The sequence below is a fragment of the Aristolochia californica genome, unplaced genomic scaffold (assembly GCF_029961685.1).
Source record: "Aristolochia californica isolate CCGP_79_NKW_82.1479 unplaced genomic scaffold, dmAriCali1.0.hap1 SCAF_12, whole genome shotgun sequence".
NCBI lineage: Eukaryota > Viridiplantae > Streptophyta > Magnoliopsida > Piperales > Aristolochiaceae > Aristolochia > Aristolochia californica.
Window position 1 is genome coordinate 30,978,113 of NW_027181793.1, and position 27,630 is coordinate 31,005,742.

General features: G+C 39.0%; 2 protein-coding genes across 3 annotated transcripts; both read right to left on the minus strand.

Moving 5' to 3' along the window:
- Positions 1 to 611: 611 nt before the first annotated feature.
- Positions 612 to 8,012, minus strand: LOC137945336 (type IV inositol polyphosphate 5-phosphatase 3-like). 2 transcript variants are annotated; one of them, XM_068791183.1, is made up of 10 exons: positions 7,617 to 8,012; positions 7,341 to 7,446; positions 7,103 to 7,174; positions 6,507 to 6,594; positions 5,765 to 5,869; positions 3,560 to 4,373; positions 3,273 to 3,436; positions 2,797 to 2,905; positions 2,054 to 2,196; positions 612 to 1,420 (listed from the first exon to the last, which is right to left on the minus strand). In XM_068791183.1, the coding sequence occupies exons 1-10, from the start codon at positions 7,644 to 7,646 to the stop codon at positions 1,150 to 1,152; spliced, it is 1,902 nt and encodes a 633-aa protein (XP_068647284.1). In that variant the 5' UTR covers positions 7,647 to 8,012; the 3' UTR covers positions 612 to 1,149. The 2 variants fall into 2 exon arrangements, with proteins under 2 accessions (XP_068647284.1, XP_068647283.1); XM_068791182.1 differs by lacking the exons at positions 6,507 to 6,594; positions 7,103 to 7,174; positions 7,341 to 7,446; positions 7,617 to 8,012 and having other exon boundaries at positions 612 to 1,027; positions 1,189 to 1,420; positions 5,765 to 5,930.
- An 8,659-nt stretch (positions 8,013 to 16,671) lies between these two features.
- LOC137946457 (3-ketoacyl-CoA synthase 1-like) lies at positions 16,672 to 18,587 on the minus strand. The gene has a single exon (XM_068792760.1). It carries the CDS (start codon positions 18,555 to 18,557, stop codon positions 17,130 to 17,132), a length of 1,428 nt encoding a protein of 475 aa, XP_068648861.1. The 5' UTR covers positions 18,558 to 18,587; the 3' UTR covers positions 16,672 to 17,129.
- Between the last annotated feature and the right edge of the window lie 9,043 nt (positions 18,588 to 27,630).

Genomic DNA, 27,630 nt, shown 5'->3' on the forward strand with positions numbered 1-27,630 from the left:
GTATACGTGGCTCGTCAATTGAGAAACACGTTTCAAAATAAATAAAAACACTTAAATTACTCAAAAGATGTTATAAACATTGAGATAAATAATAAAATAGCCCGAAGACATCAAAATAACCAACTCAAACATTTGAGTTGCTGTGTTTGCCCTTGAAACGCACTTAGACGCAATAACCACATAAAAATTTAGAAGGTGATTTTATTTTATTTTAAAAGGAAAAAGAGGGGAGACTGTGACAATAAAACTGTAAAAATAACTTAACAAAGTAATTTAACAAGAATGACTCGAGGGGAAAGAAAATGAAAAATACAAACCTAAACTACTAAAGATGATAAATAAATAAATAAAATAATATTATCTTTGAAGGTTTACTAAGTAAAGTCATGAAACGGACTTTGATACCATATTGAATTTCTTAAAAAGAGAAATAATTCTATGTACTTAATTATAAACAAGTCAATGAATTATTTCTTTTTTTCATAAATTCAACAATTCCTCAAACAACAAAATTCATGGGAATACAATTCGAATTTTGAACTCTCGACCTGGCACACCTAATATAAAAAAAATACACTAGACCAAACGGCTATTATGAACAACAACAAAACTTCAAAACCTGACCAATTCCCATAACCATTGTACTCCTTTTCGAACTGTTTGGGGGAAGTAAATGCTAGATTAGGTGGAATACAACGGGATTTGTAGCTGACGCTAATACATACTCTTCATCGTCAAAACCTGACCAATTCCCATAACCATTGTACTCCTTTTCGAACTGTTTGGGGGAAGTAAATGCTAGATTAGGTGGAATACAACGGGATTTGTAGCTGACGCTAATACATACTCTTCATCGTTTATTGAGTGGGAAACACATAACACTATACATGAACATGCAATGTAATTATAAGATATACATAATTGCATGACTGTTAACTAGTCGTGGAGGCTAATGCCTAGCATCTCTTCCTCATCAGTTCAAGAAGGCGAGTCAACATTTAATTCAACGCTCCCAGTCGAGAAATTCCTGCACGGGTAATGAACAAAACATGACCTGAGGGGCGAGGCTTGTTTGGTAGCTAAGTTTCTAACGATCCGATGGCAGTCTACTACGGATAACAGAAATAAAGAATCAAATTTTTAACAGAATTAAGTGTGTGGCGAGAGGCCAATTCGCATTGGACCAACCTCATCTCTTAAGCGCTCCAAGCTAAAATCAATTTCCACATCTGATATAATGTCACCATCTTCAATCTCTGCATCTGTAAATGCAAGAGCCTTTTGAAGCTTTCTAGAAGAAAAGACTTCAACATCTGCCATGAAAGTGGCGGTTACAGGTCGATGATCCGAAAGCTTCTGCTCTACTCTTCTATATTTCAAAAGCCGCATTCCCTTCCCAAATGAAAGAATCCTATCGCACCTGAATAAACAAAAGTGGTTGTTACAAACTTTACATGCTGAATCAGGAAAAGAGAACAGAACATGCCTAGTGCAGGAAAAAGGTGCAGCCTTTCCAGGTTTATTGGTCACACTTCACTGTTTTCATTTATCAAACAATTAAGGTAGCGAAGAACAAAAACAAATTAGAGGGGAAATAAACTATTGGAATAGTGCTATTTCTGAAACGCAAAGGAAGTTACTTATCCAAACAGTAGTTTCTTCAGATTTCTCTCCCAGACGGTTCTAAAAGTACTCCAACAACTGGGGTTTCCTAATAGCAGGCACCCAGAGTCCTGATTAAGCATAGATACCAGTTTCATACACCCTTTAACTACTCTTCCGACATTAATCATTTGGTGATTCTGGAGCAGCGGAGGTCAGTCGCAACCAATCACTTGACTGTGTGAATGATCTCTGCACTTAGCAAGCCCCATTTGGGAGGCTTGAGTGATTAACCAGTTGTATTTTTATGCTGGACAATGATACCAATTCATGCACACAGACTCAAGTCCATATTTTATTTTGGTCGGAATGCCTGTATTGGCCTGTTTTAAACTAAATCAAAATTGATAAATCAACAGTGAATAAGTAACTTGTGATTAGCAATGCTCACCATGCAGGAGTCCGTCTCCCAGCCTTTGGATCCTCTCCGAAATACTTCTCTGAATTAAGTTCATATTTATATGTTGGGGGGAAATTTAAAGTACCTTCAGACCACCCATCGAATGCTCGGCCTTTCTTTAGTTCCCGAACCAGCTGCCACAAAATGCAGTAATATCTTCAGCATATCACAAAAGGGATAAATAAAGGACCAAAGGAGCCAGTCATATAAGTAACTGCTAAAGCCGGTTGCTTTGATTTCTATTCAAAATTTATGTTGCATGGGAAGATGTCGCCTGAGGATCGGTCAAAAAGACACTTAAAAATATCGGTGAGCTTTGGGGAAATGAATCTTGTCCGCTGTGAAAACTGTATTATAAGAATTTGAAAGAAATAACAAAAAGAATAACTTTCAAAAAAAGGAAATTTGCTATGTAAGAAAGTCACGAGAGCTCGTGCTTAAGGTTATCTTTAAAGATAAATTTTTTGCTATTTTATTTTCCACATTAACTAAAATAAATAATATTTTTGTTCAGGTAAAACTAAAACCTTCGTTAGAAGTCCCTACACACCCAACACATTGAACATTTACAGAAACACAAAATGAAGAAATATCACACCTTGTGACTCAGGACAAAAAGTGTCCGTGTTCACCATAAAAATTGGGTGGTTCAATGAAAGAAATGAGCGACACTCAAGTCTAAAACTTTAAAAGGGGAAAATTTCCTGAAATCCCAGAAGGCATTTAACCAGTACCTGATCCCCCTCAGCCAATTGTGACCACTCTTTCCTGGAGATGTGTTCTCGGACTTTTTCATATGATAAGTTGAGACGATAATTTAAATCACCAAACCAGATAATTCTCCTGAAAAATAACTATGATGTTAAATGACTGCACCGACTTGAAGCATTAAATAAAGACAAGGAAAAGTGATACTCAATTGTCAGATATGTGGCTGGATTTTATACACATTCACTCACTTAGAAGAACTAAGCGGTATACACCACATAAACTGAGTTTCCTACGTCACATGTGAATAGAATTCCACCATGGAATTTGAAGTTTCAAATAGTTTTTTAATTATTTATTCTTATGTCCTATGTGGGCTTAAACAAAAGAAGAAGAGAAATATGCTTCAGCTAAATCAACTACAACAAATGTCTCAAAATCATTTTAAAAATAAAGCAAACTTGTACTATCAACATAAATGAAGAAGAGTGTGGAGACTTACTCATGATCACGTATGCTTTTAGTGCTGAAGTGTGTTCTGCGGTGTATTTCTTGCACATCAGCATTCCTTCGTAGTTCATCTCCTTCCTTTTCTCCTGATGTGAGGTGGGTGCATATGAAACAGAAAGGTGTTTGATGAATAGACATGCTGATTGATACTGATCCCTGATGTGCATATTCAAGGACGATGTCAGTCAGTAAATCTGCTTTACCCATTTAACATATCAGTGAACTATTTCAGAAACTTAATAGATGGATCTGCTAAATTCAAAATTGGGGAGAACTGACCTTGTTGCCTATGTAACCCATGACGCCAACACCAACTGTAGATACCTTTAAATTTTGGATATGCTGGCGTAGGCTTCTCCTTACCCATATTGTCAGGAAAATCCCAACCATTTGCTTACTGACAATCCTTACAAAAGAGCTTTTCTTTGTCTTTAGAAATGAATCCAGGTCAAGCTCTTCTAAAAAAGGTGGAGTCTTTACACCCTTTAAGTCCTCACCTCTTGGCAACTTGAATGAATTTGATGCTCTGAAAGACTTGACAGATCTGAAAGAATTTGGTATTTCCAAGATACCTTGAGGAAGCAAATCCAGTGGTTGCTCAGGCCAGCTCAATCCTAGTCGTTCCGTACTACTTAATGTTTTAGTTAATTTGAAGTTAGAATGCATAACCATATTTTCTGAATCTGGGTCATCGTCTGTTAACCTCAAGCAGTGTAACCTGTCTAATCTCTTTGAAGAAAGATTTGTTTTGCAGAAATCAGCATTTCCAGAGCTTTGCACTTCTTTTCCAAATCTGAATAGACTTCTCACATCGCAGTCAGTAAAAGTCGGAGCTTCTTCTTCTTCCAGTGGATGGATTTCTTCTTCATTCTCACTATCAGTCTCAGATGACAAAGCATCATCCATAAATGGGTCATCATCAGAAGGTTTGAACCTTGAAGGAGAAGAAGGAGCACTGTAGCATTTAAACTTTGTCTTTGCAGGCTGAATCCTGTTTAAAGTTTCGCGAATGATATATTCCCACTTCAGAACAGGACGGTTGTCTTCAGCACCAAATATATTGCCAGCATTCAATGGAACAACCTCCTGAAGACTTCATGTTCAAAACAAGAAAGAAAAAAAATGCTACTCATCAGAATGACACTCAATGGAGCATGATCAAATGGTCACATAAAACACACTTCAAGCCATATGTGAGGCCTACCATCAATGCTAAATGAACTTTCTATATAGTACTACTCCTAGCAACATTGTTGAAAAACAAGTATTAAGGAGTCTTACATGACTCTCACAGCAAGAAGTCTCACAGAACCAAAATTATTATGGTGGAGTCTTACAGGAGTCTCACAGAAGAGTTTCAGTTAAAGGTGTTTTAGTTATGCTTGTCTTCTATTTATGTTTAACTATTCAATTGTTCTAGGACTTATCTTTTAGTGTTTAACTTTGGGTATAATTGGAATAAGGGTAGTTTAATTGTAATTGGATTTTACTTGTTTCCTCTATTATATATAGAGCATTAATGTATTCAAATTACAACAAGTTAGTGAAGTATTTATCTTTTCCAGAAATTTAACAAACATAATAAGATGATTATGGAGTTGGAATACAAAATTATTTTTTTCTATAACAATGAGAAGAAGTATTCCATTAAGAAAGCTCCTTAGGGAGAGAAAAGTACAAGTATCGCACAAACAAGAGAAAATGGAAAAAAAAGCGGTTCCCTAGAAAGAAGTGTCAGGCCCAAGTTAAAGAGGAAGAGTGGAATATCAAATGATGTTTAATCATAAAAAATGAAAATTCATTTGTTGAGTGAAACAAAAGTTACAGCTGATATACAAAGCGTGAAAAATCACACACATAAACAAGAATGCAGAGTCAATCAGATTCAAAACTATGGCAACATCATAAATGTTATATTTGTGAGTAATCACTAATAGACGGAGACAGCATAAAGAGCTATACCATGTAGCATAGGTTTGTCTTAAAACTACATCAGAGCAAACTCCAAGGCACATATTAAGTTACATAACTTAGGTGTTAACTCCCTTGAGAAAGAAGGTCTAGTAAAAAGTGTACCTTGCCATTTGAAGGAAAAAAAGAGAGCACGATTTGCACTTAAATTCATTCAGTTTGAGCTTACAACAGTTAATGTGGAAATCAAGTTTAGGAGAGCAACTTAAGCCCCAGCGCATTATGGTCTTCCAATGATATGTGATGATCAGAAAATCTCCTAACTAAAAGGCTATATGGAAGCTTCTCAAGAAATTTTTCAAAAAACATGCTTTGGAGATTGGTTGTTGTGGATGCAGAATAATGCATCCAATCAGGAAAATGGGTCCAAATTGAAGTTCTTGCATAGACACAATATTAATCTACTAAAAATTATTCCAGATTATGGAACTGAATAAACTGAGTTAAAAGATATGTATGGGAAAAAAAGGAAAATCAATTGACTGTGTTATGTTGTTCGGAGAAGGCATTTACCCCAGCACATAGATGTCTGCAGGTTCTTCCATGTCCAGCCATTTTTTTATGTCTAGGTCATCTGGTGGTAATTTCCCCCCAACATTCCATGTCCCAACACAAACCCTGCAGTATAACTCATAGTCACACATCACATAGGGGCAAAAAGAATAGAGCAACTCCAAACAATCTACCATGCAAAATGTTGCTCAACTGCTCTCAGAGAACAGTGTTGTCAAGTGTACCAAATTGAAGATTTTTTTTTTATGTTTATTAGCATTTAAAATTTTCATAATTGGACTTTTGAGAAAATTTTGTGAGGACATTGGTTACTAAATGACTCTGTGTATTATTTATGGCTAAACAATCCTATGGGGATTCTTACTGTAAGGTCGTGGGTTCAAGTCTCACCAGTGTATCAGGTACTTGCATATGCATAAAATCTACATCCAAAATATATTACAATGACCCTATTTCGGGGGCTCTACTGCCAATGAAACAGTCAGCATAAGTTGGTCTATGATACTTCTATCAGAAACGGTGAAACGCATATCTACTTGTTTAGAGGATAGTGGGAAGAGAGTGAAATGAAAGAGTATGCTAGACTGAGCCTATACAGGTAATGGACAACTAGTGTGCATCTTTTATCCTACAAACATATATGTATGTGGGATTTACCCCACCAAAGTTTGAAAGATGGGAAAATGGTAAGAGCTTGAACTGACAGTATATAATGAGTCATATGGAGAAAGGAATAGCTTGCCTGAGTTCCTTGGTGTTTATATACTGTGCCCTGAGAGTCTCAGAGTTGCGTCTTTTGAGCTTACACGAAAGAATCTCAGATGGGTTGCCTGCACATCAAGTCCATTATTGGAAAAGTATCATAACCTTTCACATTCCAGGATAAGTTCATTAGTAAGAAAGTACTTGTAGTTTTCCCAGAGAGTTACACAAATTTAAAGTCAAAGAGATAAGTTTAATATCCTTCCGGAGTACCTAATTTCAAGCAACAGATAGCTTCACACCACCGACCAGCCTAACTGTATGAACCTCGATTGGATGTAGTACAGATCTACATCCACTGTTTAACTATGGTTGTCTGATCTATAGGTTTCTTAACATTCAGCTCGATTCATGAGCAGCTATTTTATTCTATGTGAAAAAATAACCTATTTGAAGAGTATCTACCGAACTCACAACCAACTATATATAAGATGGAATCATATTTATAGGATCCTAGGAAAACTAAAACTTTTCCATGGGAAAACAGAAGTGCAACTTTTTTCGTACTAAATAACCGAGAAGATTGCTGAAATTAACATATTGAGAGCTCAAACAAATTAATTAGATGTTTATTACCATTGTTACCCAACTGATACTCTTCTGTATTCTTGCTTTCATTGTGCAATTCACGTTCCGAACCGCATATTTCTGCCAGGGAAGCATTGATTAAGAGCAAGAAGCTGAGAAGTAGAAATGAGTAGTGAATAAAAATCTGTATTTAGTTTCGCAATCTAACAAAAATATACAATTATCCAAAATAATTTCAGAAAATTAAAAAGAACAAATAAAGCAAAAATAGTACAAAACAAATCACCTCCATCATCACCATCGCTGTCGCTGTCTCCTTCATCGGCGCTGAAATCGGTTTCTCTTGTTTCTTTGTTGAGCCATTTCCTCAAGACAACTCGTGGCCAGAAAAACTGTAGTCATGTGCAACCCAAACAACAGAAATCAACCCAGTCCCACTGGCAAATTTTCCTCTTCAGAGACAAAGAGAAAAAGGGAAACGAAGGAGGTAATTCTCTACCAAGAGCAAATAGGATTCCGTTGAAAGATTCAAGGAATATTAACCAGGGATGTAGAGAAGTACCTGTCTGTGGTGACTTGGAGAATTCTTCATTAAGAGTCAACGTTCTTCTTCTGCTTCCTTGATTTTTCCTGCTAAACGTGAAAAATGGAACGGGGGCTTCCTGCGATCTAAAAATAACCGCAATGAAGAGCTTCGCCTTCATTCATAGGAGAGCAGTTATTATCAGAGGAGACCAGACTTGAGAGTTGGGAGCAGTGTATCGTGTTTGCCGCGATTTGGAGAGTTCAGAAAAGGCTACGGTTGGACTGGACGAGACGAACCCCAACCAAAAATAGAAAAATGTGACGTTCGGCATTTTCCTTTCGTCAGTGGCCTCTCGCCTTCTGGTTCCGGGAACGGGAAAAAAGTACTCTCTCTTCAGCGAATCAGCGGAAGAGATGGAATGATTAACAGTCAACTCCCAGTAATTCATCCAGCTTGTCATGGACTGTCAAGCCGACATTATCCCGGTTCCCATTTTCAAAGATAAAAACACGTGAGTAATAATCATCGCGCTCGGAGCAATGCAGGATTAGCAAAGAACCATCAACAAAAAGCTATACCTCAAGACTATGGTGTCAGTCGCTTACTCTCTATATTTCTTCATCATACTTTATGGTTATATACCCTAAAATCCTCTATACTTTCGTTTTGGGTTTAGTCAACAAAATAAAAAATTTATCTTCGTTTAATACATTTACATAATCTTCATCTTCGAAATGGGTGTTAGTGTGGACAAGTTCATGTTCAAAATCTTCATAATAAGGTGTTACTGTAGACATCTTCTTCTTTATCTTCAAAATTTAAAATCATTAATTTTATTAATTATAAAAATAAGTTAATTAAACCAAGTGTTTGAATCAACAATATTTTAATTACCACTATTAAATCAATAATATAATAGAGTAAATAAAAAATAAATATGATTAATGAATAAAAAAGTATTATATTAATAACATAAGATAGATTTTTTATATGGTATTAATTAATAATATATTTTTACAAAATTAAAAGTAATTAATTAATCAAATTTTATTAATTATATTTTATTTACTAGAGACTTAAATATGAAGTTTAATATAGTAATAAAATTGATATAGTACTGGGTTGCATTAGGCGTTGAACCGACGCCACATTAATTTTTTCCTAACTTAGGAAAATCAAATTTTCCAACAGTGTCTTCTTTCCACGGCACCGAAAAACCAGAGATCACGACGAATAAAGAAAATCAATCTAGGCAGCTAATTAAGCTCCAACTGAATTTACGGAGCAGATCAATACGGCTTGTCCTTAAACTCGAAAGTAGGGTTTGTATGCCGACGTCTCCACCTGTGCCCAAGTAGCATCCACGATAGCTATCTCCACTCTTTGGACGCCCAAAACTGGAGCCTTTTTTTATTATTTTTTTTTATTATTTTTTTAGTTGGCCTGGTCCGAGTTAGCATGGGTTGACATGGTTCAGTAAGCTCGGTCCAGCACGCGACTGCGCTGATTAAATTTTCCTAACTTATGAAAATTGTAATCAGAAACCTTCTTCCTCCTTATGCGGAAATTTCATCAACGGGTCGTTTGTCGTTGTGCTACTGAGACGGAAGTTGAGCAGAAATGTCGCCGACGGAGTCTCCTGCTTCTCTGGTGGCGAATCGCAGCCCATTGGGGCTTCGCCGCGTAGATAGTTTCCGAGACAGAGGGCTCTCGAAAACTTGTTAAACTCTGTTTCTCAGCCCCTCGAAATAGAGAACTCTTACGGAAATTTCACCGACGTAGTCTCTTGTTTCTCCGGTGGCGAATCGTAGTCTGCTGGAGTTTCGCCACTTGGAAAGTTTCCGAGACAGAGTGCGGGAGAGAAAAAAAAAAAAAAAAAAAAGGACACGCGAGAGAGGGGGGTGCGAGGAGAGAGAGGGGAAAAGGAAGTGTCGTCACGCATCCTTCATCTCAAAGAAAATCAAATATAGCCTTCTTTGAGATGAAGGATTTTAAACCGTAGAGATGAAGGACCGTTTCATCTCCTACATCCTGATAAAATGTCATTTGCGCTCTACTAACTACTTCAATTTTTTAAAGGCATCATACAGTTAAAGATTATCTCGAACTTAAAGTTTGACTAACCCCCCAAATAACACTAAACTTAGAATGATAAACTCAGCTAAGAGCAAAGAAAAAAAAAAAAAAAGCTTTCCTTTTCGGTGAAGATTCAAATTTTTTGTGCTTTCCCTTATCAGTAAGTGGGGAAAAGCACGACCTATACGACGGCAGACAGTCCAGGTGCCTCCGGAGGAAGCGCCAAATCGTTGTCTGAATTGACAAATAGGCGTTGGACAACCATTTGTCCAATTACACGCTACGTCCACGTTCGTCTTTATCTGATATCGACCGGGCATATCCTCCTCTTCATTGTAAGAATCTCCAACTCCTCCAACCGCCCAGATGAAAAGCCTTTTTCTCACTAGGTTTTCTCACTATTATATAGTACCTAATTTTGTTTCCTAAACATAGAAGCTAGGGCAGATTCTATACAAAAGAGTTGCCAGAGTATTGGAGGGAACAAATCATTACTAGGCGTTTTTTGGTTTTTAATCTATTCTCTTTTATGTGCGTTAGGCAGAAAGTTATAAAGATAAACACAAAAGGGTCCTCCACTAATCTCTTCAGTAGTAATTTATTTGCCCAGAATCATTCCAGAACGAGATAAGAGTTAAACTTCAAATATTTAAACAGCCTAGAGATAAAAATTACTCATTAAGTTATCCATGATAAGACACTTCATTGGATAATTAGATAGATACGGGTAGGTGCCATTAAAAAAGGCGAGCTGACACGCGTCAATTTTGTATCAAGTAGAGTAGATAGTGGACGATAAAGAATTCACTGGATTATGGTAGTTCTTGTTTGGGTGAAAAAGTAGTTTGATTCTCTGGGTTTTCATTAATGGTTCTTCCAATTGTGAAGGTCTCACCAAGAAATGTCGTATACTACCGAAATAAATCAGCGAACCAAATTTCTTTGGCGATCTTTAATCTGAAAGCTTCAGCAGTTTGTTCAGAAGCATTTAAAGCTATTATACCGATTAATAGGCGAACTTCATTAATGAGTATTTTAAACCATGTGAACTATCTGTTAGACGAGCTTCTAAGAAGGATCTAAACCTAAAAAGGTAGAATCTCACACCACTGCAGGAAACATTTTGACATCTGAGAAGACTACTGTCAATGGCGATTGTGAGTAAAAAAAGAAAGAAAATTGAAAAAGATATGTCTCGTTTATGTTATCACACAGGACTAGTTCATACTTTCACAGTCCTCCAGCAATCCGTTCAAATACACTAGCACTCGCCTTTTGAATTCAGTAACAGACTCGACAGTCTTAACGATTTTAAAATATCGAAGAGTAGGGGCAAAAAAAAAAAAGTAATGGAAGAAAGCAGAGATCTAGGAAGAACAGAGAAAGCTAAAGAGGAAAAGAAATAAAACCGTACCTTACTCCAGTTGCTCCACTGCTCCTCTTCCTCCGGTACATGAGAACAGCGGGAAGTATTTCGCAGGACGCCGTCCATTTATAGCGCCAAAGGAAACAAATAGTCATGCGTGTAAGTTACAAAAATACCCTGATCGAAGTAGTCGTATTTGACTCGTCCAAGAAAGACTTAAAGGAAGCCACAGCCACAGCTGCACTGGGAAAGGCTCCCGGAAACACTCGGTATAAAAGCGGAAAAAAGTAGAAATGTGAACAAAGATCGGAATATAGTCGGTAAAGATTTAAATATAACCTTTTCCGGCAATGTTGTCTAGTCGGTATCTGGTTCTGGGCACCAGCCCTTTCTGTAATTTCGGGACAGAAGGAACAGATTAACAACTTTTCAGCCTTAATACTTGACTGCAACCGTCGCTGTCGTCGTTCTCTGCCAGATCCATACGAAACCAGCTCGTCATCGTCGAAAGCATGTGCATTGAACCTGTTTATTAATTTCGAAGACCCAACGCAGCCACTTGTCCCAGCCTTCCGCTTCAATCACCCAACTAATTCAACGCTGCTTTTGCTTTTCTTCTTCATTATGAAGGGACGACACCGGGAAGAATAAAACGGAGTTGAGGTTCTTTGTGTCTGTTCGTTGATGCCACGTGAAACCGCACTTGTGCCATATGGGGCAAGCATTTTAAAGTTTTAAAACATGTCAGATAATACATATACCATCTTATTAATACGCGCACCCTTGCCCGTTTTGTGACATTGGATGAAAGCAAATTGCACCTCTTATAAACTTAAGGAAAATGTTTTGTATTGTTAACGGATAGAGATAGAGATAAATATAGTGATAGATATAAAGATAATGATAGAGATTCAAATTCAAATTATAGAGTCCTAATTACCTATGATCTCTTTGTATAAATAAATAATTTATACGTGATCAATAATAATCATGACAATATTATTCATAATTCTTATATTCTATATTAACTATGTTTCATTGTCAGCTAATTGTAACCCTTCCAAATACAAACTTCTGTAGCAAATTAGTGCTTGGATAGAGATGGCAGCTGTGAGAGTTTCGTGGAGAAGTGTCCAACTCTGCTCTGCCCCTTGCTAAATTGTAATATAGTGACTATTTTGGAATATATATTTTAAATATTTTAAAATAATTTTTTATGAAGATTGTTAAATTGGGTCGAAGACTTTATCCTAAAATGACTAACCACTTTTCTGTCAACTAATAAATACAATATCTTTATACTTACTAATGTATATATAAAAAATAACTGATGAACTCACACTCTCGAAGATGACTTTATCAGCCACTAAACTGAGGCCACCTTTGATGACCAACCACATAATTCTTTATATTTTAAAACAAAATGAAAGATTTAATGATCATGATCACGTCTCACAAAGCTTAAGTGTAAACATCTTGAGGTCAAAATGATACTCATTGTTAGTTAAAAACAGGATTTTTTTGTAAGTTTCAAGGAGTGGATCATTGGAGTGAAAAATAGACAAAAGACTTTTGATGCTCGATCCTGAATCTGCTCCTCTCGTTGCAATTGACTACAGGGTTTTGTTTGTCGTGGTTAGGTTTGTCCGTAGTCTTTCCTCGAATAAATTGCATTTTCAGCTTTTGCTTTCTGGTCCACGATAAATTTTTCAAAGAGAAAGAAATTCGTTAGGGGCGAAGGAGAAGTCAGAGTCTGAGAGAGACGTGTTTCTTGTTCGTCATGCACCCCTGGCCCTGCCCCTCCTCCGTCTTCTTCTCCTTGTTCCTTTCTCTTCAATGGGACGTTGCCTGTTAGAATTTTTCTTTCTTTTGTGGCCGTAAATCTTTCTCCAATAGTATTTTGTTGACGGAGAGCGATGGGTACGCCTTGGATAAAATAGATTGTCTGTCACGATTCAGGTCTGAGACACTAATATCATTTACAGTTTGCAGGGAAAGCGAGTGATGTTTACCTCTACTGCACTCGAGAACGAGAGAATGGGAAAGAGTGATGTTTACTTTTAGTGCTCTTGAGTCTAGAGAACTCGAGAATGGGAAAGAGTGATGATGTTTACCTTCTAGTGCTCTAGAGAACTCGAGAATGCCCAAAACGATAACCCAACTAAGAAAAAAAACCCACTAACAGAAATTTTTATGAGGCAAACAATTACAAATCAATGACAATACTCACATAAGCCATTTACAAATAAAAAAAAAAAAAACATAAAAAAATTTGGTCTTTCAATTTCAAAGTCTAATTTTTTTCTTACCTAAATGCCCTCAATTAAAAAATTTTAGTTTTTGTACGGAGAAAAAATATTTAGTCTTTGTTTTAGAATAAAAGGGTATAAACATCCATGTAAAAAATGTTTTCAAATAAAAATTTTGTTCCTTAAATACACTGATTAAAGTTAAGAAATTATGTTCTTTTGTTTATTAAACCTCATGTCATTTTAAAATAAAATAGGGGAATTACATGTATAAATCTTCACAGTCGATTTCGAGGAAACCCGTCCTTGATCCGAAACTTGACAGGTTTTATTTTCCATCTCTGTCCCCACCCCGTAGGGTGGAAATATAATCACGTCCCCGCTTTTTCGAATCGGATCAGGTTCCCGCCGAACTTGACCCAATGCCCACCCTTACCACTCTAGGGACCCACTCTGAGGTTAACAAATACATATAATCAAATCAACTTGCAATTTTAGTTTAAATGTTTGAGGTTACATATCAAACTAGGGACTCACTCTGAGGTTAACAAATACATATAATCAAATCAACTTGCAACTTTAATTTAAATGTTTGAGGTTACATATCAAACTACATATACCTTTTTTTCAGGAAACATTGGAAAGGTATTTCTTGTAGAAATATATTTCTAGGGATCATTAGTGTTTTTTGTTTCTTGGAAACACTTTTCTAGCTGGAAATTGTTACCAAGAAATTCATATAATTTTCCAAGTAAGATTTTATAGCCAAGATGGCTGAAAATTTGTATGATTTTTTTTAATAAGTATTTGACAGTTGATGTTGTAATACTTTCAACACGAAACAATTTTTCATTAAAATTTTGTATTTGATATTTTATTTTACTAAAAATTTATCCGATAAGTATGGTTATGTATGACATTGATTATTAATTTCAATTTATTTCCCTAGAAAAGGCACTGACAGGTCCATTTAATTTTCCTCATAAATTTCTAAAATTTTCCATCTAATTTCCTAGTAAGGCACTAATAGGATTTTATTTGAAGGTTTATCGGAAATATTTATTCTAGAAAAAAATATTTTTAGCTTTTCCCGGGATATAAATTTCCAACCAATGATACTAACGAAGCCTTATGGTGTTATATTCTTCTTGTGTAAAAAATAAGTCATGTATATAAATCTTATTATATGTTAAACACTTAAACTACAATTGGGAAAATTGAGACTCGGGATTGATTCGGACAACTCTGGAAACATTGACTTGGGTGACTACTTGAAAAGAATTTTGTAAATTTTGACTCGATATACATAAACTAATAAATATTAATATAAATATGTGCATATTCACAAATTTATGTAAATATATTGTAACTATTTTATAACTTCAAATATTACATGAAATTAAAATATAATTCTTCATCATTTAATTAGGTCTTCATCTTAGTGTTTTTCATATAATTCCATTTTTTTTAATTTTCATTCGGATTGTAAGTTTAACATTATTTATATATTGGTGACCAATTACCAAAAATCATAAATATTAAATAATTTTTCCAAAGTACATATTAAAAATGCAGATAATATGTAGCCTTGTCCTTCATATATTCACATTCAAGTCAATAAATAAAGAAAATAAAATAACACGTGTTATATCTTTATACTTATTTAAATACATAAAGATTTAAATTTTAATATTTGAAAAATAGAAATAGAAGATAACTCTATGGGGGAGCCCCTGTCTCCATCAACCTCTTTATCTGTTGATAGGGAGGTGGCGGTTGGGTGCTTTGCTCCACCATCCCTCATTCTTGAACCATTTGTAGCTAGGATGATAACCACAAACCCTCCCCGAGCAATAGAAAGGAAGGGGAAGGGTAGCTAGCATTTTCTCCATGCCTATCTTCCCATTGCGACACCATCACGGTGGAGAAAATTTCATGCTCTCTCCAATTTATGATTTAAAGAGGTGATATTAGTATAAAGTCATTAGATTGAGCCAGGTTCAACCATATCCAATCACCTCATTGCATTGACTTAATAACATGAGTCTAAATTTAGAAAGTGAGTACTTTATAACATTGATTTTGCAACGAGTTGGGCGTTCATGATATTTTCTTACCCCCAGTTTGAGTGGGAGTGTTGGAAGATGGGTCCAAACCCACACAACCAAGTGTGTTTGAAGATGGGCTCAAAGTCCACACAACGATGGTATGATGGTAAATAAAGAGTCATTTTATAAAGATGACATTGATGTAATTAGTTTAAGTTCTAGTGGCATAATTGTAATATTATAGGATTATTAATCTATAAATTGAACTTCAAGGAAAGGGTTAGGACACAAGTTCATAACCTCTTTTATTCCTCCTGTTTTTTCCCAATGAGTCCTCTCTCCCTGAGTTAAATCCATGGAATCCTAAAAATTAACAAAGACACATCTTGTTGCATCAATATTAAGAAGAAAAAAAAAAGTAAATCTATGGAGTTATAGCTTATGCTATTTTGGTAGGATCTGTTCTTCAGACTGGTACAGTGGGTGGTGACGACCATGGAAGAAAAGGGTGGTGAGTTAGCATTGGTGTGGGGCTTGGTAAGACTAAACTTATCGAAAATTTATGAGATATTTTTTGGGGGGCAAAGCAATTAATAGATTTGTCATTCGAAGTGGTCAAGTCACATTTACATTTCGAAAAATTCATCTCCCACCACTATGGTCTAGGAATCAAAAGTTTATCAAATTAACCATTTTCAAGCCTAAAGAAATAGTCATAAAGATTTCCTTCAATTCATGAAAAAAAATGGAGAGGCAGCAAGGACAGACCTTCTGATTGTTGGAAGGTACTTTTCTTGTGTTTGTTCTGCCACTGGAAAATTAGACGCAGGAAGACGCAGGAAGACAAGAGTAAATGGTCATTCACATCAACCTTTGGATAATTTATTAATAGGGATTTACTCTCCCTGTCCTCGTCAGAACCTTGGACGGGAAGAACTTTTAAAATTTCCAGTGGATTTATCAGGCCTGTCCATGCAGCTCCTTTGACAACGTACGACTTATAATAAGCTGCTTTGAATGCAAAAGAGTAAATTCTTAGTAGTTTGTGTAGTGTGAGTCTGTGATAGAACGTCATTCAAGTACTTCAGCAATGACTGAGCTTTTTACTTTCCACGCTTATGTTAGCTTATTGACCTTCAGTCGTTTGAACAAGGTGGCCTGACTTGGGGAATGACTCAGCTCCAGTAAAACTCCGGTCGAATTGCCTGGATCGCTTCGGTTTGGGGTCCTATATCTTCCTTGTGGCATCTATATGGGTTAGGAATTTGTGGGGATGCTTTCTCTTGTTTGGTTCATGCCTCCCCATGGAGTGAGCTTATTCGAGTTTGCGAAGCAAGCATAGAAACCCACCACCCACAAATATACATACACACAAGCAAGGAGGAGCCTTGCCTACCCTTGCGAGAAAGATACCGTCAGAAATCACAAGCAACATAGCTTATTTTCATGAAACGGAAAAGAGATAAAATCCTGTAACAAAGACAAACTAAAGAATCATTAGCTCTAACAAATACGAAGATAATCACGAACTCAGCTTTCCATCTCCTTATTATCTTGCTGGTGGAGATGAAATCCTGAAACGAAACCAACAACCATCACAGCGATCTCGAACTTTCATCTCCCATGCATTTTTAGAGACGAAAAGATCCAAAGCAGATAAAGAGAGAAGAGGAAAAAGGAGATCATGAATCTGCAATCTTCATTTATTTCTTCACAGGCGTCAACCTTTCCTCTACGCTTGTCTCTCTTACTATCGTTCTTTTTCGTGAACCCCCCTCCCTGGGTCTTTAATGGAAAGGGAGGTTTCTTTCTACCAAGCTTTCAAAGGGTATCTGTGGATGCAGTCGTTCCATGGGTTCTCTGCTTCTCTTCGTGAGTCCCTCAGAGCCTTCCACACCAGACTACAGACTTTAAAGCCGGTGCCGAAAGCCAACATCCACATCTTGTCTCCCTTCTTCACCCGCCCTTTCGCCTCAAAGTACGCCAGCTCATAGAACACCAAGCTGCTTGACGTGTTACCGAATCGGTGCAGAGTCATCCGAGCCGGTTCCGTCACCTCGCCACCGAGACGCATAACCTTCCCCACCTGTTCGATCACCGCCTTCCCCCCCGTGTGGATGCACATGTGATCGAACGCCGTCGTGAAGTCCGGCACCTTCTCCTTCGTCTCCCCGCGGGAGAGTTTGGAGGAGAGTATTGAATAAGCGCAAGAGAAGAGCTGCGTGAGGGGCAGCACTCGTGGAGCCAGGGAATGAATGTGCACCCGCAGGCCCTCGGTGGCGACGCGTATGAGGTCCTTCGTCAGGGAGATACCCATGTTACCGTCGGCATCTTCCTCCTGGAAGGCGGCCTTGTAGGAGGCATCGTCGGCGCCGTGGTGGCTACGGAGAGAGGTCAGGAGCTCCATCTTGGCTGTCGAGCGCCGGGTGGGATCGTTGGTCACCAAAGCTGCAGCGGTTCCCACTCGGAAAATGCAGTTGGTCACGAGCATGGAGCGATTCTCGCCGAAGTACCAGTTCAAGCTGATGCTCTCGGTGACCACCACCAGCGCGTACCGAATTCTCCTGTCCCGACTCAGAAGCTTCGCCGCCATGTCGATGGACATTACCCCTGAACTGCAACCCATTCCGCTGAGGTTAAACGTCTGCACATTGGGCTTAAGGTGGTAACGGTTAACGATCATGGAGGACAGAGACGGGGTAGGAGAAAACATCCCGCAAGTGGTTATAACGATATCAATTTGACTTGGGTCGATCATGGTAGTCTGCAGAAGGGAGTCGACGGCGGAGAACATCCCTTCTTGGGCTTCCTGAACTGCAGACTTGAGCTTGGCCTCGTAGTCCGTCTGGAAGATGAAAGGAGGAGCGTAGGCCTCGTCCCCCAGCCCGGACTTGAGATATATCCGCCGCATGAACTCTTCACTCACGGTGGTAAACCGGCGAGATCGGCGGACCAAGTACTCGCAAACTTCGTAGCTGCATTTGCGATCAAAGTCGGGCTTGAAGCAGGCATAGTCGACAAGGAGAACCGGGCGGCGACGACGGGAAAGGTACAAGAAAAGCGAGAGCGCGAGACAGCATGCACAAGTCAACAGTATAACGCCGTTCAGCGAAACCAGGTGAAAAATGAGGCGGTTGAGAGAGGTGGTGGTGGACAAGAGGAGGCGCAGAAAGATGGTAAGGGTGAGCAGACAGGCGAAGGAAGCCCGGGGGAGTTGGATTTGGGTGATCGACTTCATGGTGCCTGTTGAAAATAACCAGAGAAAGGAAAGAAAGAATCAAACAAGAAGAAGAGAGGAAATTTGATTTTTGAAATAAAGGATTCGGAGAAGGACTTCAATATATAATGCTCCTTCCGCCGTTACAGGTTCTCTTCATAATTAGAGACCTACTCCGGGAGGCTGGTGAAACTGGGAAATGTTGTGTTGAGGACTGAGAATTGAATGAGAGTTGGGAACCGTTGGGAAGCGAGGCATTAAGAGAGCAAAGCAAGGCGAAAAACAGAGATGGTTGATCAAAGAGAGAATGAAAATTGAAGGGAAAAACAGAGTGAGCAGTGAGCATTATGAGAGATGGTTTTGATGTCAATCTCAAAACCCATTGGCAGATAGATGCTCTCACTTCATCTGTTTCAACAAATAAGGTACTACAACGAGTCCTTTTATATTGTGAATATTAAATTCATTTACAAAAAATAAAATTAAAGGATAAAAATTATCCTAAAAAATCAATTAATAAATATGTTGTTTAGAGTATTTGAAAATAAAGAATATGAAATAATGACTTCACTCTACAGCTGCAACACTGAACACTTACCTCGTCGTCTTCAGGGAACGATTCCGACTCTCTGATGGCTAAATGCAGTTCCAGGACGCTTGCTTTCTTGTCGCTTCTGCTGCAACACTGAACACATACCTCGTGGGAACGATTCCGACTCTCTGATGGCTAAATGCTGTCCCAGGACGCTTGCTGTCTTGTCGCTTCTTCTGCTCTCATCCTCTCCTATCAAATCTCAACCAAAACTGATGTTGGAAGGAGCAATCCACCTACCCCGGTCTTGGTCTGCTTTAAAATGACCCTTTGACCTCGTTAAGATTTGGCTAAAACTCAACGCGCGAAGGAGACAAAGCTATGACGAACGAATTTCAAGGTTAAAACGAAGCGCTCATGGCTGTATCTGTTGGACAAGAACTGCTGTCTTCATTTATTCCGGACTAGGTTTCAAAAGCTCGTAGAAGCAGCCAAGCGCCCACCAGAACCAGTTGACGATAGTTAAACACTTGATTGTGTAGAAGAGTCCGGGTCTTCGTGCTTCCGCCATGAAGTGTTGGAATTAAAGCGCCGTCTCGTCCCATCGGAGATGAAAGAAAAAGGTTACCAAGTCAATAGGCGACAGTGGATTCAGCTCGTTCGGCTCACAGACATTCACAGACATTCACAGACATGGATTTTATCGAACCAGTGAAATGTCCTATTATGATTCAACCGGGTCCAATGGGGAAGATGTCATCTACCTATATAAAATATCCTATTAAGATACTTATGTACAAAAAAAAAATTAAAAACTATTAAAATGACTTTATGAAATTAACAGTTTAATCTAACCATATTTAAAATTCAATTTATCCTCAAATAATTATGTTTTCAACAATTCTAGTATAATCGACTTCTTCAAATAAAATCAAAATAGTTATGTTCATATATAAAAACATAAAATTATTCTAATGCTCCATGAGGTCCAAGTTTTCTTGTCACCTACTATAGATCTAAAAAAAAAATAGTTCATAAAAGTCCCATTCATTGGAATTTTATAATGGGGGGTTAGTCAACAAATTGGAAGTTTGATCTTCATTTTCATCTCATGCATCTACATGATCTTTATCTTCGAAATGGGTGTTAGTGTGGACAAGTTCATGTTCGAAATCTTCGAAATAGGGTGTTAGTGTGGACAAGTTCATCTTCATCTTCAAAATCAAAATGGGGAAATTGAACGAAATTGGAAAGTATTTTGGGGGAAAGGAGAATAGCCAGAGAGAGAAGGGAGTGGGAGGTCGAGAGGGATAAGAGAGAGAGAGAGAAACGAGAGAGAAAAACGGAGAGCGAATTCGAAAGAAGAGAGGGAGGCACAAAGACGAGAGAGGGGGTGCAAGAGAGAGGGCGAGTCCGAGAGAAGACCGAGAGAAGGAGGCCGGAGACGAGAGTCTGAGAGAAGAGAGGGAGCAGCGACGTTGGGGGTGCATGGAGACGAGAGAGGGATGTGGGAGAGAGGGAGGAAAAAAGGGAAATGAGGACACGCGAGAGAGTGGGAAAAAAAAAACCAAGCCGCGCGCGTCCTTCATCTCGAAGAAGATAAAAAATGGTCTTCAACGAGATGAAGGATTTTAAAACGTGGAGATGAAGGATCGCTTCATCCCCAACATCCAGATGAAATGTCATCTGCGATCCACTGACGACTTCAATAGATGAAGGGCATCCCCCCCCCCCCCCCCCCCCCCTCCAAATATGTTTACCTTAATCTCCATTCTCTGATTGAACTAAATTTGGTTGCATATTTTCCCAATTTTTTATTTCTGTAACATCAATTAAAGGATGTTTTGTTTATGCTAGTCAATATTCTAGTAAGTCCATGTCCTCAAAAGAAATTGGATCATAACAAAATAAAAAAAAATCCAATAAGTAAATCCAAGCTTTAAAAAAATTTATAATAAAAATACATTTGTATAAAAATATGTATTGACTAGAAGCATTTTGTCACTTGACTTGATAACCATCATCCATCCAAAATCCCCTTGCAGAGTCTATATATATATTTGAGTTCATTTAGGGGGGGTTAATCAACATGACTCAGGACATAATCTTCATGCACATTATTCAGTTCATGTCCTGATGTCGTAAACGGCGCCAAACTTCATGTCATGTACATGATCATCTATGACTCAGAAGTTCATGTCCCAAGAGTAAACGGCGAAAAGTGTTTTTTGCCCGATTTTGAGAATCAAGTACATGACTCACGCACGGGGCTCTCTCTGGCGCACCCCTCTCTCGTTCCCGTAGCCCCTCTGTAGTCTCCCTAAACCCCAAGCTCTCTGCTCCCTCTCTCGTCTCCACCGTCCCTCTCTGGTCTCCCTCTCTACGACCTCTCCCTCTCGACCCCTCTCAACCTCCGTTGTAGAGTACGGGAAACCGAGAGGTTCTGCGATAGAGGTCGAAAGGGATTCCTCCCTCGGCGACGACTTCTCTTCTCTCTCGGCGTTCCTCACTTCCGCCCCCCCTCCATGAATATGGCCCGAGCAATGGAACAACGACAACAGTTGCAACAACGTAAGCCGGGTTGGTTGAGTGAGAGGAACACTTCCTCGACGTGGCAAGGGCGCCACTATAATTCATCTCAGGGAGCATCTACAGCAGCACCATCCATACACACTCCGACTACGACTCGGGTAGCCGATCCCCGCCCTGGTAATTCCCTACCGAGCTTTATAAAAAAATTGACGAGTGCGGAGATGGCAGAAAGGCGGTCCAAAAATCTCTATTATAACTGCGATGAGCAGTATCGGGTCGGACACCAATGTAAACGATTATTTTAGCTCGAGATGGAGGATTCGGAGGATCTAGAAGAACCAGAGGATATTATCGAGGAGGAACCACTAGAGATATCCTTGCATGCTATTACTGGGCAGAAGTCGCCTACTAAAATGCAAGTCCGAGCTCATGTCATCGACCGAGAACTGGTGGGACTAGTCGACTTGGGGAGTACACACAATTTTCTGAGTTTGACAGCCGCACAACATCTCTAGCTCCAGATACACACTCATCCGACAGCCACCGTCTCAGTGGCCAATGGCGAGAACATCCCTAGCTATGGAATTAGTAAGGCGGTAACTTTTTCCATTGGATTTACTTTATTTAATGCGGAATTTTTTGTTATTCCCCTGGCGGGATTTGATATGGTTTTAGGCATTAAATGGTTACAAACATTGGGGCCCATTCTGTGGGACTTTTCGGCTTTAACCATGAACTTTGATTTGGCCAAAAGTCGGGTGCTCTTACAGGGTTGTCAGGTGGACAGGGCCCACCGCATACACACTTTGCAGACACAGGATCAGCCTGACAGTACTAGTGATGGTCTGGTTGAGGAGTTCTATGACCTCTTCCAGGAGCCTTCGAGGTTGCCTCCCATGAGGCACTGTGACCATTAGATCTGTCTGAAACCAGGTTCTGAGGTAGTGGTCGTGCCACCATACCGTTACTCACACCTTCAGAAGGACGAGATAGAGCGTCAGTGCCATGAGATGTTGAAACAGGGTTTTATTCGTCCCAGCCGCTCCCCGTTTTCTTCACCCGTCTTACTTGTGAAGAAACATGATGGGACATGGAGGTTCTGCGTGGATTATCGGGAGTTGAACGTGCAGATAGTCAAAGACAAGTTCCCGATTCCGATAGTGGATGAACTTTTGGATGAGTTACATGGGTCGTGGTTATTCACTAAACTCGACCTCCGTTCGGGATACCATCAGGTCCGGATGCACCCCTCTGATATCGAGAAGACGACGTTCCGCACGCACCATGGCCACTTTGAGTTCGTCGTCATGTCGTTTGGGTTATCCAATGCACCCTCCACTTTTCAAGCTTTGATGAACGAGGTATTTAACCCCTATCTTCGAAAATTTGTTCTTGTATTTTTCGATGATATTTTGATATATAGCAAGTCGGTTGAGGAGCACTTGGCACACTTGAGGATTGTTTTCGACTTGTTAAGAGCACATCAGCTCTATTTGAAACACTCCAAGTGTTCTTTTGCGGCTTCACATGTGGGATATCTGGGATACATTATCTCACATGAGGGGGTTACGGTGGATCTTGAGAAGATCTGAGCTACTCACCAGTGGCCGCAACCACAGTCGTGTTCTGCATTACAGGGTTTTCTGGGTCTTGCGGGCTACTACTGCAAATTTATTCAGAACTATGGACCAGTGGCAACACCATTGACAAGTTTACTCAAGAAAAATTCTTTTATTTGGAATGAGGGGGCCACCACGTCGTTTGTGGCACTCAAAGCTACCCTCGCATCTACGCTAGTATTACAACTTCCCAACTTTGACGAATTGTTCGTGGTAGAGTGCAACGCTTCAGGCGTGGGCATGGGGGCCGTTTTACAGCAGCTGGGCCATCCTATTGCGTATTTTAGCAGACAGTTGGCAGTCCGCCATCACAAACTGCCGGAACAACTTTGGGTTGGCCAAAGTCGCCCAACATTGGAGGCCTTATCTCTAAGGCCGGGCTTTTCTCATACGCACGGATCACTACAACCTTAAATTCCTATTAGAATAGTGTTTAACGATGTCGCCACAACAACACTGGATCAGTAAGTTGTTGGGGTTTGACTTCTCGGTGGAGTATTGTGTGGGGAGATTAAATAAGGCGACAAATGCCTTGTCACGGTGTTTTGAAGATTAGCAGTCGGTCTATTCTATCAGCCAGCCGAGATTTCTCATTATGGACTTGGTGCGAGAAGCACATGCTACTAACCATGCACTGCAGGAACTGCATCAGCAGATCTCAGAAGGGACAATGAATGTGAAGTGGTCCATCCAGGATTCACTTATTTATTACAAGTAGCGGATTTTCCTTCCACCTGAGTCCGAGTTGATTCCAGCTATTCTCTCGGCCTACCATGACAGTACACACGAGGGGATCCAGAAGACCTTGCACAGAATTCGAGCTGATTTTTACTGGCAAGCCATGAAACCCTCTATTGCGACTTATGTGGGCGACTGTCAGGTATGCCGGCGCAACAAAGCCGAGTACTTGAGTCCAACCGGTCTTCTCCAGCTTCTGGCCCTTCCTACGCAGGTTTGGGCCGACATTTCAATGGATTTTGTGGAAGGCCTACCCCTGTCAGCCGGCAAATCCGTACTTTTCATAGTATTTGATCGATTCTCCAAGTACAGGCATTTTATACCGATGGCTCATCCGTATACAGCAACATGGGTTGCTCAGACTTTCCTGGAGCAGATAGTCCGCTTACATGGCATTCCAGAATCCATTGTGAGTGACAGAGATGCAGTTTTCACGAGCACCTTTTGGCGGTAACTGTTTCGCTTGAGTGGGACAAAATTTAAGTTCTTCTCCGCCTATCATCCACAGACAGACGGGCAAACTAAGGTGGTGAACCGCACCATCGAGATGTATCTACGGTGCTTGGTGGGGGATCGTCCGCCACAATGTGTTCAATGGCTTCCGTGGGCTGAATACTGTTACAACACTTCGTTCCACTCTGCATTGCAATCCACTCCTTTTCGGGTTATATATGGTCGGGATCCACCTTGCCTCCTCTCGTACAACCCAGGGTCCACCTGCGTGGACACGATTGATCAGGCACTCATAGACAGGGATCTACCGCTATAGAATATCACAGAACGGCTACGACGCGCCCAAGCTCGGATGAAGGATGTATACGACAGAGGCCACCGTGAGGTCTCTTTTGAGGTTGAAAAGTATGTGTGGCTACGGCTCCAACCCTACCGTCAGCAGTCTCTAGCGGGACCTCCACGTCATAAGCTCTTACCCAGATTTTTTGGGTCGTTTCCTATTCTTCGACGCGTGGGACCAGTCGCCTATCAACTCAAATTACCGGACACAGCCAGAATTTACGATGTGTTTCATGTCTCTCTTTTGAAGCCGCATTTCGGAACACAGCCTACATCCACTCCATTCCTACCACCGGTTGATCATGGCGAGGTTATTCTTAACCCAGCTGCGGTATTACGCGTACGGCTGACCAATGATCATTGGGAGATTCTCGTTCAGTGGACGGACACTGACCCCGATGCTGCAACATGGGAACGTGTGGACATCTTCAAACAAGTCTACGTAGCTTTTGAGCTTGAGGACAAACTCTTTCTCCATGGGGAGGCAGATGTTGTGGACTCAATAGCACACTGAGTTACACAACGAAGAAGACAACAACAACTCACTCAATAGGATTTAATTCTTATATTTCTTTGAGTAGGATTTATTTCTTATATTGTTTTAAGTAGGAGTTATTTCTAATTACTTTATATGTAAGGGCATTATGGGGAATTATTGTAACCCTAACCCTAAAACTCCCTATTTAAGGGAAAGGTATGAATGAAATAGGTAAGCTTTGAGATTTTAGAATAACCTAGTCTAAACAGGTTGAGATCACCTCTTGATCTCGAGTTTAGGGTTTACTCCAAAAATCCAACCTATCCTTCACCCCCCATTGCCATCCATCTTCACCCAAATTCATCCTCCATCATCCATACTAAGAAGAGGAGCTTCCTGCCCCTTTTCCAAGCCCAAAGAAAGGGTTCTCCCTCTTCATCAACGTCAGCCACCATCAAGGGGTCTAACACTCTTGACGAGCAGCAAGTGGAGAGTTTTCTGGTCATTCACGTGAAGGAGATTAATTGTTGTTCCTAAGCTTGGAGCCAGCAAGGAAAGAGCGCCGCCTCTATCGGCATTGCCCGCTGCCGTCGCCGTTGCCCACTGGCCTATCGCTGTTGCTCGCTGGCTCGCCGCTGAGGAAGATGACGATGGTTTAATTTTTCCTAAGTTAGGAAAAATTAAATTATCGTCATAAAAATAATTAATTTATAAATTTTATTTATAAAAATAATTTTTTTATAAATAAAAAATTATTTTATTTATTTAATATATTTATTTTATAACTACTATATTAAAATAGTGATTTAATAGTCATAATTAAAATATTTTTAAAATAAATATTTGATAAATTATTTTGGCATAATTATCCGAATGCTATAGTTAATTAAACCAATGGTTTTAAATTTTGTGATAATATATTAATAATTAATAATACATAAAATATATTATGTACAAATATATAGTGTGTTAAAGTTATGATTAGATCAATTTTTTCTCTTAAATTATTTATTTTTAGGTTAAAGTATATCATATGTTATTAATAAATTAATAACTCAACGTATTACTTTTGTTTTTGTTATTTATAACGTTATTTATTTATTATTTGTAATTAATCATGTGCATATTTCATTGGCTCATGTAATTACCATATCAATGCACAATAAAATATCTAATTCAATTAATTCATATATTAATATATTTAATTATACATTAAATAACTTATTCGTAGTAATAATGGTTGTTTTACCTAATTTGGGGTTTCAAGGATTATGTTGTAATTAAGTGTACTGTAAGGGTTTAGGGATTCTCTTGTTTTTTATGTTTTTCTCATGTTGGGGCACTAACACTGGAAACTATTTTTCAGTGCACATGAAGTCGTCAATACTAACACCAAGTGCGAGGATGATCTTCATGTACATGACTGACATGATCTTCATGTTGGACATGAACTTGAACTTCAAAAATTCATTTGGGGGACTAACCCCCCCTTAATAGTTGCTCCTTGAATATCTTGATCATTACTGTAAAACTTCTCAATGACATCTAATAGATTTGCCTTGACTCGAGGTCGTTGAGCTATTGATGTTAGGTTAAAGTGAAATATGGGTTTCAACCAGTAACCTACTAAATGAAGAGGTCGATGGAGTTGACTTTCCTAATGATCATTTTTGAACTTAAAAGTAAAGCTCATAGTCCTCTTTTTGCCCTTCTGCGATGGCCTTTACTATCTCTCTGGCTCTTTTCATCCCTCAAAGATGTATCCCATTGATCTATAATCACACACAATCATCCTTAAAATTTTAATAAGAGGCTTTGTGATATTAATGTATTTAGTGCACATGAGGATCGAAACTCAAAATTTAAAACTTAGAATTGCATTCACTATATGTTGTAAGAATCTTATTATTATTCTATTCTTCACTAGTCACCATAAATTTGTTGCAAAGTGAGTAACTGCTAAAGAAATCAATTCTCCCCTAGTTGAATTTTCTCATGAAATTCAACACAAGTATATCATTGCAAACAAGGTAATTATCCTTGCATCATTAACCACTTTCCAAATATTTACCAAAATCCTTAAGCATCAAGCCCATAAAATGCACATTGTAGGGAGTCCAATGTGACTTTGGAATCTCTTACATCAAGAACCTTCTAACAGCCACATAGTTTGTTGCATTATCTGTTACTATTTGGACTAAATTATCTAATCTAATGGAGTTCATAAGTTCCTTGAACACTTTAAACAATATTTTCATATTTTTAAATTCTTTAGATTATTTTAAGAAAACTAACCTTCAAGGACAATGAACCAAAAAAATCATTAGTCTTGCTACTTGTGTTTGTCCAACCATCAACTATAAGGTGCATCTTGTTTGTGCCCGATATCTTTTACAAGATTCA